Raw genomic sequence first — 19,137 nt, forward strand, 5'->3', positions numbered from 1 at the left:
TCCATGTGCTCAAAAACAGAATTAAACTAATTCTCAGAGCGGCCAACAGTTGCGGAGGTGACTCAGCTTACACAGCATTGTCCTCTGTAGGACTAACGGTGGTGATGGGGAATGCAAGAGGGACAGTGCAGAGAGACAAAAAGGAGCACTTTACAGGAGAATCCACCAAAGAAAAACTGAGATGAAAGGAAAGCAAAAGTATTCAGCAAAGCATGCCAAATTGACTTGCAGAGGCAGACAGACATGAAGACAGCAGAGAAACTGAAACACGTCCATGGTATAAAATCTCTGGACTGCAAAAAGTCTTCTGTCCCCATTTTTCTCAAGGCATCCCCACAAAACCATGGAAAAGCCAGTAACTTCAAGATCATTGTTTTAAAAGTCCCATACGCTCTAAAATTAAAAATCAGTTATAGGCTACTACCATTATTAAAGTCTTCCTCATTACTAGATAGGAAAACAATCACTGGTTCATCAGTTTAAGCTAGAGAGAAAAACGGCCAATGCACGTCAGCAGCAGAAAATCAGTAGCATTTAGTGGTGTTCAAAGTGTAGCTTTCTACCCAGCAAACACAATTATAGCAAGATGTGGAGCCAACTGCTTCCTAACGCTCCTACTGTCACAATCATAATATGGAAATGACGCTCCATTTCAGCAGCGGACACCTTTAAGAAATGTTTTACTCCACGCTCCCTGGTGTTCACTAACTTGAAACAAATGCAACAGTGTCTTCACTCACAGAATTTGTCTTACTACAAACAGAAACTAGATTTCAAGCCAAACTGAGGGCTGGTCTTAGCTGTTTTGTTGGGTGTTTTAATTAAATTCCAGTTTTCTTGACTATTTTAATCCTCATATCGTGTGCGTGTGTGTGTGTGCGCACGTACCTTGGAACTGCGGGACAGAAACAAAACCAGATTAATTTGTATTCTAGTCTCCTAATATTCATGTACTCATTCTTTAAAAGAGCAGGCTACCACAATTTTAAAGGAGGTAAATACGAAGTATTCCTTCCTCTCCGACTGTTTCATTTTTTTCTGAGAACCGTAGCGAGGGAGTTCAGTATCTTTACCCTTTCAGTCACTAATTAAGTTCTCCACAAACTAAATGGCGCTATTTTCTCACTAATGCTCCCCTACTTCCCCAAGAAATCCTTATTTCTGTCAATTAGCATTAGCTTGCTTAAAAGGAAGGGCACAGCATGAATTCAAACAAAAGTTATAACTTCACCCAGTTATGCTTCAAAGTTTAGTTTCCACTAAGGTTCAAACCTCAGTTACTGAATGTGCCAAGTAAATCATTCATTAGAAGAAAGAACTACCCTTCTTTTGTAAAGCCTACCCTTTCCCATACATAAGCCTTGGCATTAAAAAGCTATCTGAGCACTTATTTCTGCTGTACATGAATGTATGGCACATTTCCCTTTGAAGAGAGGGGACTCAATAAAGCTGTAAAGAGCAGCCTACTGGAAGGAGCTGAAGGGTTGCTGAAAAGGATGCCATACATACCCTGCAGCAAGGACTGCTTTTTGAGAAATAAAGCCACAGAGCAGGCAGCTCTGCCCAGTGGCAAGCAAATTCAGAATCAACAAAATCAGACGCCTGTGACAGAAGATTATATAACACGTTAACAAAGTATACCAACAAGCTCTCTACTGAATGAAACCTGCAGAGGGACTTCTCCCTGCAAAGTTTGTAATCTAAATAATTTGAGAGCACGTCTCTAAGTTGTTATATGAATGACGAAGATACAGAACTGAGAGCAAATACAGGAAGAAGAACATTTTGAAATTCACGCATTTGGAAGAAATTCTCCAAACCTGCCATTCACACGTTTCCAAGAAAACGTTAGGTTCTGAAGAACATCAGTTAGAGGGAAGATGCCTGATAACAGATGTGGGAGTGAGGCCGATACCGCACATGCTACGCAGACACATGGAAACATGAGAAGTAGAATAATGAACTCGAACGTCATGCAGAGCATAAGGAAAGGGAAGATTTTTTTCTTTTTTTTTAAAGAGGGAAGCAATAATATTCAAGCCCTAGACTGGCAGTCAAAGTAAATACCAACAAGAGGGGGAAACAAATCAACCAAAGAATACAAGCATCCACAGATGGTCGGAAATGAAAACTCTAAGTTACCATTACAGAAGATGCAACTAATCAAATCCCAAAAGAAATGTAAGAAATGTACGAGTCTGGGTCTGGGGTTTTTTCTTTTAGTAACACATCTGATTTTGTTTAAAGAAAAGATACTGGAAACACTAATAAAGGAAGGAGGTTTACTAAACTGTTTAAGCAGGCATCAAGGAGTTCAAGATCCTTCAACTAGTAATGGAAAACATCATAAAGTGGCCTGGGGAGCTACAGCTCCCTACGGGCAGCCTCACAGACTGCCAGCCTTCCACAGTGCCGTGTGGATTGCGGGGCAGAAGGGAAGGCAAGGGGGGAAATCAAATTAATAGAGCAGCTGATGAACAGTATGTCCCTTGCTGTGATTTCTTCCCTGTAATACTTGTTCAATTCGACAAAACAAGGACCAAAGCGTCCCATACAAACGGCACGTGCTATATTCCATGTCGTACTGTTCCATGTGTCACGGAGGTTTCCTGACATTCAGCTAAATTTTCTTCGCTCACTTACATTACTAATGCATTCTAAACAATCCTCACTGTTAACAGTCACGCCCTTTCAATACATGTAAGAAGAAGGTAGGAAGCACAGGTTTTCAGAATGCAATCTACATGCTGCTGAAGATGATGAATTACAGTAATAAAAGCTTGGCTCTAATATCAAATTAGTTCCTTACTTATACAGCAAATATAGTGCTTGGAGAACGTGGCTCAGAATATGGATGGTTTCCCAAAACCCTGATCGGTGCTTTTAAAAACCAATGCTTTATGAATGACTAAAGTAAATCTAGTCATACAACCTATGAAATCACAGCAGGGCATCAAAAAGAATTTTAAAAAAGACTAACAAAATGGCTTAAGACAGTCTTCACTCCTTCAAAAACAGTAAAGAGAATAAGCTGTTAATGTGTTTAGGAAAAAAAACAAGATTAGAAAGAAGAAACTGAGCTCAATTTTAATGGAGTGGGGTCATTTCAACACATTATAAAAGGCTGTCTTTTATTGCCACCCCCACACAAAACAGACTGATGATACAAACACTGCAAATCAAAAACACACTGCAATTTCCCAACAGAAACCTCAAAGCATATACTTAAGATTACACTTACACATTGATTAATAGGTGCAACGGCATCTGGTTTCAGGAAGGAACAGAACGATCATTAGAGTCAAGAAATAACACAAAGAACAGCAGGAAGAAGAAATGGACAGGAGGCAGCAATGAATAATCTAACAGCCTTCCAAAAATACCCTACATTATCTCATCACAAAGTATTTCTTCAACATTCTCCATATTTAATGCAATATTGTATGTGTTGCATCTATCTTCAGTAAAGTTTGATTTTACGTTGCAAAGTACCTTATCAAGAAAAACAACTATCTGAAACATCTTAAAGTGCCATTTTCATTTCTGGATTTTGAACGCTCAACAAGTCCCTAAAACTATTACGCTGTTCAAGTAGAGCCAAGACTATCACTGAAGTTGGTAAAAATGCAATTAAAATACAAACTAAGAAAGCCAAATATGGGTTATCTTATTAAGGTTAACACAGGAAGCCCACCCAATCACTCTGTGGGTTGAAATTCTTTTCACGTCTAAAATCAGCCATCTCAATTTTTTATTTTTATTTTTTTTAGCAAAATAGGAATTTACCAAAGCTAACTCAAGCTTGTTTATTCTCTCTGTCATAAAGGAAGGAATTAGACTTGGGATAAAGACAACAAATTCATGCATTATGAGTTCTTATGTGCAATGTGTTCTTCTTCTCCAAGGAAAGGAGTAAGTCTTTATACTTCGGAAGTGCTCACATCCCTAAGACGCAAGCAATTAACTCCAGAGGTAAGTTCCCCCAGTTAACAACAATGGGCAATGATAGGCAACCAAAAAAAAACGAATAGAAAAGGTGCAAGCTATAAAGCTTCAAATAAAACTAAACTGAAATATGGATAGGATCACAGGCGATATACAAGAATAACAAAAGGAATGGATTGAAGCCAAGGAACAGCTGTGAACTGGAGGAGGAAAAAGGAGAGAAGAGAGGGTGAACAAGACAGAAGTGTCTCCACGCAGGAAACAGGAGGAAACTTGGAACAATAAGCCAGGGTTGCTGTTGGATTTAGAGGGGGAAGGGGAAGAGAGGGAAGAATGAGAAAAGGATCCTTGCAATTTGCAAGTTACATCTGTGCAAAGCAAGTCTATGTTTTGAAGGACAAGGCATAATGGACCAAAAGGCTGTTAGTTATCCTTAGCTTTCTCCTGAAGACAATCCTAAAAGATGCAAAAGAAGAGTGAAAGAATTCTCTTCCAAGTCACCAGGAAGTGACTGCTTTTAAATGTCTCAAAATGTACAGTAGTTTCAAGGAAAAACTACTTTTACCTTCATGAATTCATAGTGGGAGGTTGTTGTTTTATTAGCACAAAACTATCATCTCACATGCATGAACGTAGTAACCACTGATTCAGGTTATATATTTGAAATGGGAAGCAAAGATTTGAATTTCACACAACAACTCTGAGATACACAGTGCATTTTAGTACACTGAACAGAATTGACTATCAAGTCCTGGAAAGTGTACACTCAGTAAGATTTTTATATTCTAAAATTTCTGGTCTTGTTTACAAAAGCAGAACTAAGAGGTAAGAAGTCATTTCAAATTTATCAATAAAGAATCAATTATAGTTGTGTGGATACATGCCCCTCCAGACAACCAACACATGGTTCTTGTTCCCATCTCTCAGATTCCTTCCCCAAAGTATCGACCCAGACAGCGGCCTGGGAAAGAATCTGGCATATTCACATGCAGAATAACCATTGCACTGGCTCTGGCAATTTATAAAAATATATATATATACAAGAAAAATGAACTTGGCCTTATAGTTATTTTTTTGCGATCTACTTTAATCTGATTCAGAAAAGCTCAGTCAGAGCTTTTCTAAACAACTCAATCAGAACACACTTTAAGTTTGGAGGGAATTTTACAGCCCACTCAATTTCAACATCCAGTACATTTCCTTCCAGAAGGAGATAATGCAACAGATGTCTTCCTCTGGAAGAGTTCCCCTTGAAAACTTTAAGAAAAGTAAGTTTCTTGCCCTTAGTTGCCTCACAGAGACTCAACAAGTTTTAACTATCAAATGCTTTCGTGGTCATTTACCTGTGCTGATCTTCCTACAGCAGAGGATGGTACTTGGCACTGCTGCAAATACATCCATCACCACTTCTCTGCAGTAATGCCCACATATCATCCAGCAGGCATACAGGCATTACAGTAATGACAGCCAGCGTTACAGTAGTGCCAGAGAAGTGCTGTGCAAGTCGAAGGGAAGGAAATACCATGTTTAAAAAAGCAACATGCACAGAGAAGACAAAGCAAAGCACTGGATCCTGACAATTCCACTCCATTAAATTTAGAGGCTAGAAAACTAAAAAAAAGTCTGTGAAAAGCAACAAAGTAATATTCATTTATAGCCAAAACCAGATTCTGCAGCATTTTAATCCCTATAACCCACAATCTCCCTCTCTACGCACTAAAAAAAAAACAACCAAACAAACAGTACATTCATTGTTTCTCAGTGCTAATAGGAAATAGCTTAGTTTACAAATGCTGAAAATATGGCAAAGCATATCCTGCGGTTTAGGTTGATTTGTGGGTCAAAGGCTTATTGATAGCTTTGGCAGCAACATCTTTCTTGTTGCTTATTATGGAAGACTTAAAGCGGCATGATCAGATGCAGCTATTTATTTCTCTAAGTAAAACAAGCAGTTCTATTCTGCCAGTTAACCTTTTTTTTCTTTTCAAGTATTGGACTATACAGAAGGTACCGTAGTCAGAAGCAAAGCACTGAGATTAACAAACAACAGGCTAGAGCTAAGGCAAAATAAGCCTGCAAAATTAAGTGAGAATATTGTCAAGATCTGATAGGGCAGACAAACAGTTTAATTCAACAGCCAGACTTGGGTATGAAAGCATACTACCACACTTGTAATTCTTAAGCTACCTTCTGGTGGACAAACACTTCTAATATTTTATCCTTTTTAAAAAACTATCTCACAGAACATATACACTATAAGAGGAAGCAGTGACCCATGGGCTCTCCTTACCGCAGCTCTCTGTTGCCATGAGGAAAGCCTAAATCCAAAGCCTTGACAGAAAATTACTAAAAACATCAGGCATCTTTTCAAGATTAAAAACCAGGTCACGTTACATGTGCTCAAACCCTCCCCTGGAAGCGATCCTTGTTCCATCACTATTCTCATCTGACAAATGTAAAGGGCTAATTGCGTAGGTTCACTTACATTACAAACACAAACGGGGAAGGACAAACAAGGGAAAACAACTGGGTCATAAAAGCAAACAATTAGGAAACAAGACCGGACATCCATTGCCATGTAGTATACACAACTTTCACACCGAACAACGCCTTTCTTCAGGTGTTCTTTTCTTCATTTTAAACTAATGCTTCTTTATGGAGAAGGAATCACCCGTGAACAGCGAAAAGGAGCAATCACTCAGTTCATCAATTACACATTCCCCTAAACAGAGGATCGGTGGCAAAAATTTTTCAAATGCAATTCCAAGCGCAAATATCTTGCAGCCTGAATATGGTTTGCCCAGCTCTGTTATTTCACGGAAGATTCATTCATCTCGAAATACAAGGAGCCAGGAGTCAGCATAAACTCAGCTTTGCAGTCCTCCACCACCAACCCTAACTATAAGGCAGCAGCAGCCACGCATTGCTGGCTACAATTCATTTGCATTTCATCATATGCAAATTTGATCCACTACTTTTTTTTTTTAAGTGTATGTCAGTTTACCATGACAAGCACACATTGCCTCAGAATCACCAGGAAAGAAAAAAAATCACTGATGAGGGAATGGCAGGAACTCATTGCCTAAGAGTCATCTTATAAAGGTAGTAATGCATGCACAAAACCAAAGTCTGAAGGACAGGGTTGATGATACAGCTCAGCTAATTTGATTGCTAGCTAGCAGCAAAAAAGGAAGCCTCCTCCCCCTTCTTTTGCTAAGTCCACACACTCCTGCTGCTTCCACTACTCCACCACCAACTCTCATCTCATTCCAGTGAGCCAATACAAGTAGGCAAATTAGCACAAAAAAAAATTCTACCAAAAAAATCAATAGTTTTCTGCTGGTTTAGCTTCCTCAAGGCACTCATTAGAAGGATGACAAGTGCCTCAGTGAATTTAACCCCATCAACAAACTGCACCCCAAAAAGCTGTTTTGTGGTCTTCAGGGAAGATAAATGAGGATGGAAGCAGAGCGACAAGCACTTTAAAAGGCTTTCTTCAAGACAGTCTGAGAATTTGAAAATGAATTGTACTAGAGACAGCACAAGGGGGAACACGAACACTTCTATTTAACTTTTAATGCTGTATTCATTGCCATGGTTTCTGGAAGCTTTCTAGTCCATAGAGCTCCCTTCCTTTAAAGTGAGGGACTAGCAGAGCTACAAGCCAAGGGGCAAATCTTTTGACAGCAAGCCTTTCAAAGTAGGAATTAAACACAAAGTTAATGGTGCAATTGGAGTGACACAGGCTTGAACAATATTAAACACAGACTTCAGGTAAGACCATACATTTCTACAGGCAGTAATTTCATTAATGCTTTAAGCGGTTTAAAAACAATCTTTACAGTACTTCCCGTGAAGTTCAGTGTCACAGCTGATTCCATAAAACCTCTGCCTCCAAGGAATCCTCCTGTCTCCTCAAAACTCAAAATTTCTGTTACCTAAACTTAAAAAAAAAAAAAAAAACCCACTTGCACAGGACAGATAAAGCAGGTTTTCCTGCTATAAGCCAACAGTTTTCTACAATTTCTTAAATTTCAAAACTTTCCTCCAGCTCCCACTGAGCACTGCAAAGAAAACTTCCCAAACACACACAGCAGACGTGCCACTGGGCAAGTGTTTCGAGCGCCGACTTCCCAGTTTGTTGGAAGGACAGGAGCCATCTCTTGTCTTATGCACCCAAGGTAGCCAAGGCAAAGAATCTGCGGAGGCAGAGAACCAAGCTGGCACTTAGTTAGCAGTTTTCTCTCCACATAGGCAAACTCCCAGACCTTTCATTGCCAGTAACGTTCCAGAAGAGAACCAAATACGTCTCTAATGATACTAGTTAAACAAAAGTGGCAAGGAAACAGATTTCTGTGGCAGGCATCTTTGCCCTCATCTCTTAAATACGACTGCAGCTTGCACAGTAGTATCACACTGGTCAAGCCCTAAATGGAGGAATACAACATACTCGAATGTAAACAAACAAACAAAACCCCAAAAACAGAAACACCCAACTGTAATAAGGGTGGCCAGTTTTTTAAAAATAGAGCAAGCAAAAATATCTGACTATTCGACAAGTGCACACCTCTCATTTCTAACAGTTTGTAAATGCCTACACTTGAATTTTCAAAGCCCAAAATTCCAGTTTAGAAGTGCCTGTGGGAGTCCCTGATAAAGAGGAGGTAAATGCCACCTCTCCAGCTTTAACTACAGAAGACAAGGAGCACTCACAAAGGACTCAGCTGCTCTCCAGCTAGAGGTGCCATTAAATAGTTCTGTAAGGCTGAAGAATACTGCCCATTTTAAAAATGGCTTTCATTTAATAAGAAGCAGTAAGTCAACCTCTAGGAAAGCTGAGAAAGGGAACCGTGATGTTCTTCAAGAGCAGGTGCAGAGTGGGAAAGCAGGAAGGCCATAACGCCTGTCAATCCAGAAACAAGCACACCTACTCTGATTTTGATATTAATCTGCAAGACATGCGAGGGAAAAGGAATGCCCCACTGCATCTTCTGCATATACTTATACACACAGAAAATGTGCTTTTCATTTAAAAAAGAACCCACATGCACCACCAGAAGAAACTGCTAGGCCCTGCTTATACAAGACTGAGAAATAAGAGGATAAGATCCTTGCAAGCACATCTTTCCCCCATTTGGTTTACAAGTCACCTTCACATTAACTCATAAGTGTATGTACCCCAAATTAACAGTTACTAATCCACACCCTTATATACTGTTTCCTTCAGCTCTTAGCCTTCAGAAGTCCCATCAGTTATGACTACTTACATGAATCCAATGTTAAAATTCCTCAAACTCCATGCACTGGAGGTTTATGAGAGGGATTTACGAAATATGGAGAAGAGTTTTTTCTTTGCTTTTCTTTTCTCTTTTTTTTTTTTTTTTAAGAAAATACAGCTTTACAATCTTCAACAATAAAACTTTTCCTTTTAAAAATAAATTATTTTTTATGTAGCTTCTTTTTTACATAACTTTTGCCAGCGTAGGATAACGCAAGCGTGTTACCATATGGCACGCCTACCAGAACTATCTTTAATTTCTTCCTTGGAGATGTAAGCTACAGTACCTGCAACTATGCTGTAATTTCCTTTTAGAGAGAAATTGTCAAGCTGAATTTTTTGGAACTGAAGATGTTTTCCAGTGGTTTTTTTCTCCTCCTTTTCTTTTTCTCTTTTTTTAAGATTCAAGATATCCTATTAAAAAATTGTTGATGTTTACAAAAAGTGTTTTCAGAAAGGAAGAAAAAGATCATAAAGACAAAACAATGACGCTGAAAACAACAAATGCTGTCAAAATCAGATTCCATTAATTCAGTGACTCCTCTCAAAGACAGTCTTCTTATAATGTTATCCATAACAAGAAAAGACAATGGTTTCCCTTGATTTTTTTTCTGCATGTAGCTTTATATGTCACAGGCCCTAGCAACAGAAAAGAATAGCAATGGATTTGTCTGCAGACAAGGACCATGCAGTGGGCTTTTGAGGGGGGCCCCAAGCACCCTGTGCAAACGTTATCTGAGCACAATTGCCCTGTTATTTGACTGCAAACAAGCCTGCAAGCAGAACATGGCTTCTGATACTGTACTTGACTGTCAAAGTGACAAACTACAGCCATGTTACTGACGATAAACCTGTGTGACAGGTTCACTGCAATTTAGAAAATGTTTCTAGTAGGTGTACAATAATACCTTAATCTGGTGCATCTTTATTATGCGCTTGAAATTGTGTTCATAAAAAGACAACAACAATACCACTGAAGTGGAGAAAACATGGACAAAGAAACAACTTTGTTACTCCACACCCTGGAAACCCTGCCTACTATGAAAAAATGTGTTTTCTTGCAGCATAGAATGCAAATATGAGCTAAGTCTGCAAAGTGTAAACATATACAACCTCTATCATTGAATGACTCAATGAAGATAACATGAAACTGAAGCTGGAGAAAAGGTCACACTAACTTTCCAGATACATTAAAAAAAAAAAAAAAACCTTGCCAGTAACTAAGAGAAAGCTTTTCCTGGCTCCCCTGAGACCTAACAGGCATCTTTAAAATTTATTTTTTAAATCAATTTCTAGACCGCAGATGAGCAAATCAGGTGCTGTCCACCCAACTCTACCGACAAGAGCTAAAACAGCTGTGCCAACCTTTCTAGCTTTGCCATGCAATAACTTCAGTTTCGCTCTCCATTTTTCAACCAGCAGGACTACTTGAAACAATGGAGGCAAGGCTAAAGGTTTGCTTTCCTGGGTTTCAGAAGGGTCTGGAAAAAGAAACAAAAATCTCATTACTGCCTTTAACAGAGTGTATGGTTTCATGCTTTTCAGTTACCAGTTAGCCAAACACCACGGATCGTGAGGCTCCCTAATTTGCAAAGCAGACTCCCAGGGCACCATGGTATTAGAAATCCTGTCCCCCTCCTCCGTTGCAGCAGCTGAGAATTATGAAGGAGGGGGACAGCTGGGCTTCTCATTAGGAGCACGGCGCCTGAATCCAGGGACAGTCATTTGTATCTGCCTCCAACTAGCAGCCTCGACCCCCCAGCTGGGAGGCGTCTTTCCCATCTCTCTTGGGGTGAGACACTAGCAGCGCAATTACAGGCAAGCTGGTTTGGTGTGACAGAGTTTGAAGACAAACGCAACGGGGAGACCCAGAGCGGAGCGAGCATTTGTCTCCATGAAAACACAACTTACCAGAACACTCCAGTTCACAAGATAAAGTGCCTTCACTAAAAGCAGGCTACATGTACATCTGGCGGTTATCAATATAAGCCTTTAACAACTGTCAGATATTATGGCACCAGTCCCACAAACTGCACACGCTTAACTCCAAACACACAGGTCCGCTCAGCAGAGCAAAGGCCTTAATGGAGCCTTGCTCCGTAAGGGCGCCTTTTCCAGCTGCCTGGATCTCCCTTCTTTCCCTAGAGCACATCTTCACTTTAATTAATAGGTCACTGAACCGGTTTATGTTAATTGTCATAACTACCTCGTCTTTGTTCCCAAGGGGAGGGATCAAAGTTCATTCAGTTGCCGTCTATGAGGCAAAAGAACGAAATCTAAGGTTCTGCACACACCTACATTGCCGCTAATTCCCCCGGGAGCCTCGCACGCCGCCGCGAGCAGCTGCCTCGCCGCGAGCAGCGCGCGCCCCGCCAGCCGCCTCCGCCGCCCCCAGGCGCGGGGCCGCCGGCCGCCCCGGCCTCGCGTTGACTCGCAAACGCTGCTGCTCGCCGGGGCTGCGCGAACGCCGTCCATTTTCCGCTCCCCTCCCGCGGACCACGGCGCGGTGGGCAGCGCTCCCGGCCCACGCTCTGTTTGGGATGATTTAAAAAATATACAGAAAAGGACAGACTCCACCAAATCACCGTTTTTGCCCTGAAGACCGCCTTAGGGAGGTTTCACCTTCCCGAGGGGCCGCTACCTGCCTGGCCGTGTGGCGGCACCGCCGCCGGCAAGGCCTCCCGCCCCCAGTGGCACTCAGCGCCAGGCCGCCCCCCCGCTAATCGCGCAAGCGGGGCTCAAACGCCCGCTCGCGACAGCGGCCGCGTCCTCCAAACGCCCTCGCGGCCCGCGGCGGCCGCTAACGGGCGGCGCGCGCGGGGCAGCGGCCGTTGGGGCCGCTCGCGCGGGGCAGCGGCCGTTAACGGCCGTCCGCGCGGCGCCGCAGGCGCCGTCTCGCGGCGGGGCCGGGACACAAAGGGGCCGGGAAAGGGCCGCCGGGGCGCGGCCGCGTCCCTCGGCCGGCCGGGACGGGGCAGAGGAAGAGGAAGGGAAACGAGGGCAGCGGCGAAACGGGGCCGCCTGCCCTGCCCTGCCCTCCCGCCGCGGCGGCCCCTCGGCGGCTACTCACAACAAGAAGCTCATGGCGATGGCGGCGGAGCGGGACCGGCGGCTGCCTCGGCTCGGCTCGGCGCGGCTCCCAATGGCAGCGGCGGCGCAGGGCGGGCGTGTGCGGGGAGAGCGCCGCGGGGCGGGGACACGGCCCGCCGCCGCCTCCCGCCGCCGCCGCCTCCCGCCGCCATCGACCCCCGCAAGCCTCCTCTCAGGGCCTCAGCCGGCGGCACAGCTCCCCCGCTCAGGTCTGTCCCCCCCCCCCCCCGACATCCCCTTCTCCTCCCACCCCCCCTTCTCCCCCCAAACATCCCTCTCCCCCCCCCGTCACCTCTCTCTTCCCCTCAGACTCTTCCCCCCAAACGTCCCCCATCTGCCCCTCGGACATACCCTCCTGTCCTCCCAATGCCCCTCTCGCCTGCAGACAGCCCCTTCTGCCCCCAAACACCCCCCCTCTGCCCCTCGGACACTCCCCTCTCCCCCCTAACATCCTCCTAGACACCTCCCCCTCCCCCCAGAGGCCCCCTCGATGTCCCCCACTCCTCTCAAACACACCCCCTCTCCATCGGATACCTTCCCTTCCCCCAAAGGCCCCTTCTCTCCCTCGACACCCTGCCATCTCTTCAAATGTATCCTCCCCTACCCCCAAAGACATCCTTCTCCCCTTAAACATCCCCCTCAGACACCCCCCAAGGCCCCCAAACACCCCCTCTGGGACATCCACCTCTGCACCCCGCAGCCACCGCCCACAGCCCAGGCACCCACAGTCCCCCAGGTGCCCCGGCTCCCCCCCAGCACCTCCAAAGGGAGTCGGGGCCATGAGCAGGGCACCGAAGGGAGAGCAGGACTCAGCCCCCAGCCAGCCTCTGTCTCCAGGTAAACCGCGGCACCACTCTGGACCACAGTGTCCCGGCTGTCATCCAGGGACGCTTCATGGGCACTACTATAACATGAATGAGTGCGACAGCCTTGGGCGCTCCTGGCAGCAGGATCCTTTCACCATCTTCCCCTGCCTCGTAGCCTGTCACGGGGCTTCTCACAAGCAAGGGGTCCCAGTGCCTCAGACTCCTGTTTGTGCGGCCTGTTACTGTATGTTGATTTAGGTGCATCACAGAAACGATGCTGCTTCTGCCCATGCGAAGCCTCAGTGCAGGCCCTTGGCAGGGCAGCCCCTCAGTTTTGTGTGGAGATATGTCCCCGGCTGTGACAGCCACTGCTGGGCACAGTGTGAAAAGAGCCCCGTGGCCACTTACTAAATGTCATAGGAGAGCCATGAAAAATGCCTGAGCAATAGTGTGGACTACCATATTCCTCTTCCACCCCAGACTGCTTCCCTGACAGCCTGTGGAGCAAGTCTGCAAGATAAAGAAGCAGAACGCTTCGCACTGCTTCAGCATTTCATGCAAGGGACTCAAAACCCATTACCCCTTCCAAGTTTCCTTATGAAACCTTTCTAGGTGTGCCACAAAGGGGTTCAGCTACCTAATCCACAGATAACCAACACAGTCACAAAAAGAATAGAGGTATCTTATCTTCTGCATTTCTGCCCTCTTCACGTAGTTAGTCCTATCTTCTTTTTAAATAAATACATAAAAATGACTTTCAATATTTCAGAAGTATATAATGTTTGATTTGCAAGCACTCTTTAACAAAGTTGGCAGGCAGTTAAGGAAGGACACACCTCTAAATAAAGATAGGGCCACTTGCAAGCTACTGAAGTTAAATCAATCAAGTCCTGCCTTCAAACCCTTGGCAAGTTTTCAACATTGCCTTTACCCAACCTCTGCCCTGAACCTCCTCACCACACGAGGAGTGTAGGTTAAAAACTGTACATCCTCTCGTGTGGAAATTTCATATACATAATAGTCAAAGAGTATAGTTTCAGCATAAGAAGTTTCAGAATAAGTTCAACCACCTCTTTGCTGGCAATGATAATCTGAACACACAGTGTGAAACACAGTGTGTTCTTCTTAGACAAGAGGGCCATTCCCTTAAGTTCAAACGGAGGGTGCACAGCACATTTCAAAAGATGTCCAACAACCCTTTAAACACTAGGCGACAGCTGCAGGCTGTATTTTTGGGTTCTGGGGACTATGCTCTGGGAATTCTTACCTTCCACTTCCAGATCAGGAATGATGGTCGTAATTTTTTTGTCTCAGATGTTTGAGGGGAAAAAAAGATAGACAGCAGCATCCAGAAGGCTCTAAAATAAAGCATTATGTTCATATCAAACAGGGATCAAAACTTAGCTCTACTTAGCTACCTCCAAGGGCCACTTCTCAACAGCAGAAGTTACGATCCGAGGGTGTAATTTCATGTGAAAATCTACCTCCGTTTAGGTAAGATCCAGCTGGATTTAGGAGAGGAGAAAGGGCAGATGGCACGGTATTCCCAATGTTCCCTCCTGGGCTAAGAGGACTGCACATGCATGTAACCTCACAAAGCCGAGACTGTGCCAGGTACACCATAGGAAAACCCAGTGACTTTCAAGTTTGTTACCTGGCAAATTTAGTATGTTGAAACATGCTAGGATTCCACACAGAGTTAAGTTTCTGTATGGCAAGTGTGGGGTTTCTCTGAAGTATAATACCTTACATTACAACAATGAAGGCCTCTGCTTTTCTCATGCTTTTAAATGCTGAAACTGCATTTTCTGGGTTCTGGTTCTGTCCTCCAGAGTAAGTCATAATGTCAGGTCGGTGTGATTCTAAGTAAACGAAAATTATACTAGTGTTTTTAAGGCACTTTTAAAATCAAGTGCCTTAATCAAGTAAATGCATTTCATGACGTTTGCAATTTTCTCCTTGGTCGTATTAGTAAAGGCAGACATGAAATGGGTCTTGGTGTACTTTCTAGCACCCTGCGTTTACAGGCTGTCAGACTAAGTTGGCGACATAAATCAAGTTCCAAAAATATTACTAATCTTTCTGGTGTATTCATGTTTGGACCTGAATAACCTCCGTTCTCTGTTCCCACCCATACGCTTCCTTCTACCCACAGAATGTTTTATTTTAGTGGCAAGTTAGAATTAAATGTCTGTTACTGCAGCAGTCAGTAGTCAGTAGGAAATACTTTGCCTGGGTTGCTGTCAGGAGAAATGATTACATAATGTGTAGATTTTATGCCTCACATTACTATTGCTCTATTCACGATGGCTAAGGGTCACATGAAATGCTTACTTGAGACACTGGGGATATAAGGGACTGGCAGCATGCTGCAGTATTACGTAAGAGCAGAACTGCTCGGTTGCTCCAGTAAAGGCATATTAGATGTACCAAAGGCCTCACAACTGTCATTTTGGTTTATCCATTATACCATATAGCATAAAGAATTACTTTGAAAGGGCCCTAAAGCTGAAAGTTGACAAAACGCTTTTGCTTCTGAGGGGAAGTTTCCAGCTTTTGCAACAAAGATTGTAACACAGCTCAGTAAACACAGAAGATTCAAGCTGAAAAAAGTTCAGAAATTAAGATCAAAATATTGATTACGTATTGAGATATATAAAAAGGGGATTAAAACTTTGTTTAGAAATGTAAATAATATAGTATGTAAATACTAAGGTCTATAAATATTCTCCCCACATTCTACATAAAACTTACAGTACGCATCAATTCTTTTATTGGATACTTGTGCGTTAAGGTAAGGGATTTGATTTGCCAACAAAGAATACCTGGAGGACTAACGATATAATAGTAGCGTAACATTTAAGTATAAATATCAGATAAAATCTATAGTACATACCTGGAGAGTAATTCTTCTGAACAAAAATGCAATGCATGAAAAAATTACAGAAAATCCAAGGTATTATATGGTGGTCCTGAGAACCACCTTAATCCTGAAGCTGGGATAGTAGAGCTCATCAGCTTTGTTATTGCTGGATTGTAGAAAGACTAACAAACACAGCCTACTGTTGCCTTCAACAATGTTTCAGTACTCAGCTACGTGTCATTCCTGCAGCAGCGTGCTTACGCATTAATAATAAACATCTCAGAAATAAATTAATTGGAAGACATGCTACAGAAGTCTCCACAGTGTTTGTGGCATGGGCACCCCCAGCAGGGGTTTCATTCTACTTCAACTTCTCCAGGCAATTTTTTTTTTTTTCTGTTTTCTGGAGTCGGAGGCTCACTCAGCCTAAGCATGTTACCTGCTGCTGAATGCTGAGAGGGTTGTAGATGAACAATTGTATGATGGGGTCCACTCTCACAGAAAGCGATGGAAGCCCCCCTCCTTAAGTAACTTAAAGTTAAATGAATAATTTCACAATACACCATGACAGAATATTAAGTCTCAATTTTGCTTGACAATAGATTGCACAGTGATAAATAATGTACCCCAACAGAAATTAAGCCTTTTTTTTTTAGTATCAGGCTGGAGGAGGCTTTTCTTTTTTCTCCGCTTAAGCAAAAGACAAGCTGATACAAATTATTTTTAACAGTAGCCTGTTTAACACTGGGTATTGAAAAAGGCATCGTCCAAGTAAATAAATTAACTTCTTGGTTAACAGCTGTGTGGAGGGGGACTTTCTAGAGTCCTTGTATTTTTACTTAGTGTAACACATTTCCTCTCATAGGTAGGTTTCATTAAACATCAGCTTTGAAAAATAAATACATGCGAATTCTATTGTCCTATGATGAACTTTTTTCTGATCCCATGCAGATGCTTTGCTCCTCCCACGCTTGCCGAGGAAGCCCGGAGGTTCCTGGAAAACTTCGATGTCAACAGATGCCCAACAAAATGGTGCCCTCTAAAGGTAATTTGCACACACTGAGAAGCCATGAGACAAATAGCAATGTGATATTTCTCACAGTACTTGGGAAACAGATATATTAAAGGCAAAATGGGTGGACGATGTGTATCTGTGTTTAAGAGAATCCTCCTTGCACCCTGCTTGGTTCAGAAACCTTCAAGAACAATTAATCTGCATGAAAAGAGAATGCACATAACACTCCCATGGTCAGTAAGATTCAGTGATTGTGTTATTCAGTGAATACTCTTATAGTACGAAAGCTAATCTAGATCAAAGATCAAGTGTTCAAGGGGAATTACTATAACTACCTTAATTTTTTGCACCTAGAAAATGTACCTGCAAGAAAAACTTGACATTTCAACTATGAAAAACTTGAACATGTACCACTTGATATATGTACCTTTAGCTCTGAGTTCAACATTCCTTTGAAAATGCGTATAGAGATTTATTTTGAAAAGTCAAAAGAAATTGAGAGATAATGTTGTCAAGAGATGATGTTTTAATTAGCAAGGCAATAGTCTGTTGTATAAAAATTTGTTACATGAAATCGTTTATAAAAGCCAAAGCATTAACGAGATGACTTAAAATAGATTGTTTACCTAAGAAACATTCGAGACTTCTGGTAAATTAATGGGTTGGCAGCACTACAAGCTGAAAGACTTGTAGTGGAAAATGGCAGAGAACACCTTCTGTTGAAATCCTCAAGACATGTTTTGACTGATACCCAGTAATGGCACACAACTGTCACCCTTCTCTGGTGATCTCAAGACTGGAACAACAGGAGCAGAATAAAAGAGGACAGTCTTCACTGTCGTGGCTGTCTCCACCTCGAAGGCCAGGGTCCGCAGCGCCAGGAAGGCATGCCATGTCCTCATCCCGAAAGACCATCTGCTCAGATACCTGCCTCGATACCCTGGATCTGAGCCACTGAACTCTGCAGCCTCCTTCGACTTCCTGCACTGCTCTTCCAGCTTATCTTGCCTCTTCTTGCTCTTTTTCCTTCATCGTAAATTTTTTTCTTCCCCCTTCAGCATGCTGTTGCCTTCTCCGAGCATGAGCTTACAAGCAGAAAGGCCAGCTAATACCACTGCCTGTCCCAGCCTCACAGCAGGAGCAGTTTGCCAGCGCTCACCAAGCCGGGCCTGCGTCAGCTTAGCAAGGAGACTGCAAGCACCAAGTCAGCACCAGAGACAGAAGCCGACGCTTGCTGGTTTCCCCCTTATCCTTCTCACGTAGATGTATAACAGCAGAACGGTGTTTCCAGACCATCTGAAGGTTTTGTGTCTATTGCAAGCAGGTTAAGGCAGTACTGCTCTAATGTACAAAACTGTCAGGCTGGGATGTGAGCGAGGGGAAGAAAATCAGCTCTCCTAAGAAAATCTGCAGTCCACAGGGAAAGAGTATAGAGAGTCCTGTCAAACTGCAGTCTTACTTAACAGCTCACATTGCAAATATGCTGGGTTTTCCTTCCTTTTCTGTGTCTTTGATATAAAAAAAAAAGTAAAAATTTGCGTGGTGATACAAGTACTGACTGTGCATAAGCCATTAAGAACTTGTCATGAATCCCTGAGCCATACATCTCTGTTTAATATAATGCCCGTTAAGAAGGATTTCGTTTATAACTCATTTCTTACAGAGCCTGAGCCGCCCTCTCCTCCACAGCATAGGCTGCGTGCACCTTACTGCTGGGAGACAGCCCGTCTGCTTCTCCCGCTGCCGTCGCCCCACGGCTGGGGCCTCCTTCCTCCTTCTCCTCCCGCAGCGCCACAGCTCCCGCGTCCCGCGAGGAACGTGGCCTAGCAAGCAGGAGTGAGTAGCCGCGACTTCGGCCGGCGGGGCGGGGAGAGGGCGTCCCGCGAGCCCCCGGGCTGCTGACAGCGTGCGGGGCCTGCAGGGGCCCGAGCAGTCGCCCCCCGGGCGGCGGCCCGGGGCTTCGCACAGGGCAGCAGCACCGGGGGCGGACGAGGCCTCTGCGGGGCGGCTGAGAGCGCCACGGCTGGGCCAGGCTCGGCCCCCCCAGCCCCTCTTGCAGGCGAGGCGAGGGGAGGGCAGGGCCTGCCCCGGCCCCTCTCCCTCTCTCCCCGCACAACCGCTCGCCCCCGGCCCGGCCCGG

General features: G+C 43.9%; 1 protein-coding gene and 1 long non-coding RNA gene across 4 annotated transcripts in view; one reads left to right on the forward strand and one right to left on the reverse strand.

Annotated features, from left to right (window-relative positions):
• Window positions 1-12,386, reverse strand: part of MOB1B (MOB kinase activator 1B) — a 43,123-nt gene extending 30,737 nt beyond the window's left edge. For both annotated transcript variants that reach the window (XM_067297503.1, XM_067297502.1), the window contains exon 1: window positions 12,294-12,386. In XM_067297503.1, coding sequence (XP_067153604.1) covers window positions 12,294-12,307 — 14 coding nt within the window. In that variant the 5' untranslated portion in view covers window positions 12,308-12,386. The remainder of the gene's footprint in view (window positions 1-12,293) is intronic.
• Window positions 12,387-19,134, forward strand: LOC136992244 (uncharacterized). 2 transcript variants are annotated; one of them, XR_010884333.1, is made up of 4 exons: window positions 12,387-12,522; window positions 13,014-13,150; window positions 16,934-17,027; window positions 18,056-19,134. It is a non-coding gene; the product is annotated as an uncharacterized lncRNA (long non-coding RNA). The 2 variants fall into 2 exon arrangements; XR_010884332.1 differs by lacking the exon at window positions 13,014-13,150.
• The last annotated feature ends 3 nt before the right edge of the window (window positions 19,135-19,137 follow it).

The sequence above is a fragment of the Apteryx mantelli genome, chromosome 5, assembly GCF_036417845.1.
Source record: "Apteryx mantelli isolate bAptMan1 chromosome 5, bAptMan1.hap1, whole genome shotgun sequence".
NCBI lineage: Eukaryota > Metazoa > Chordata > Aves > Apterygiformes > Apterygidae > Apteryx > Apteryx mantelli.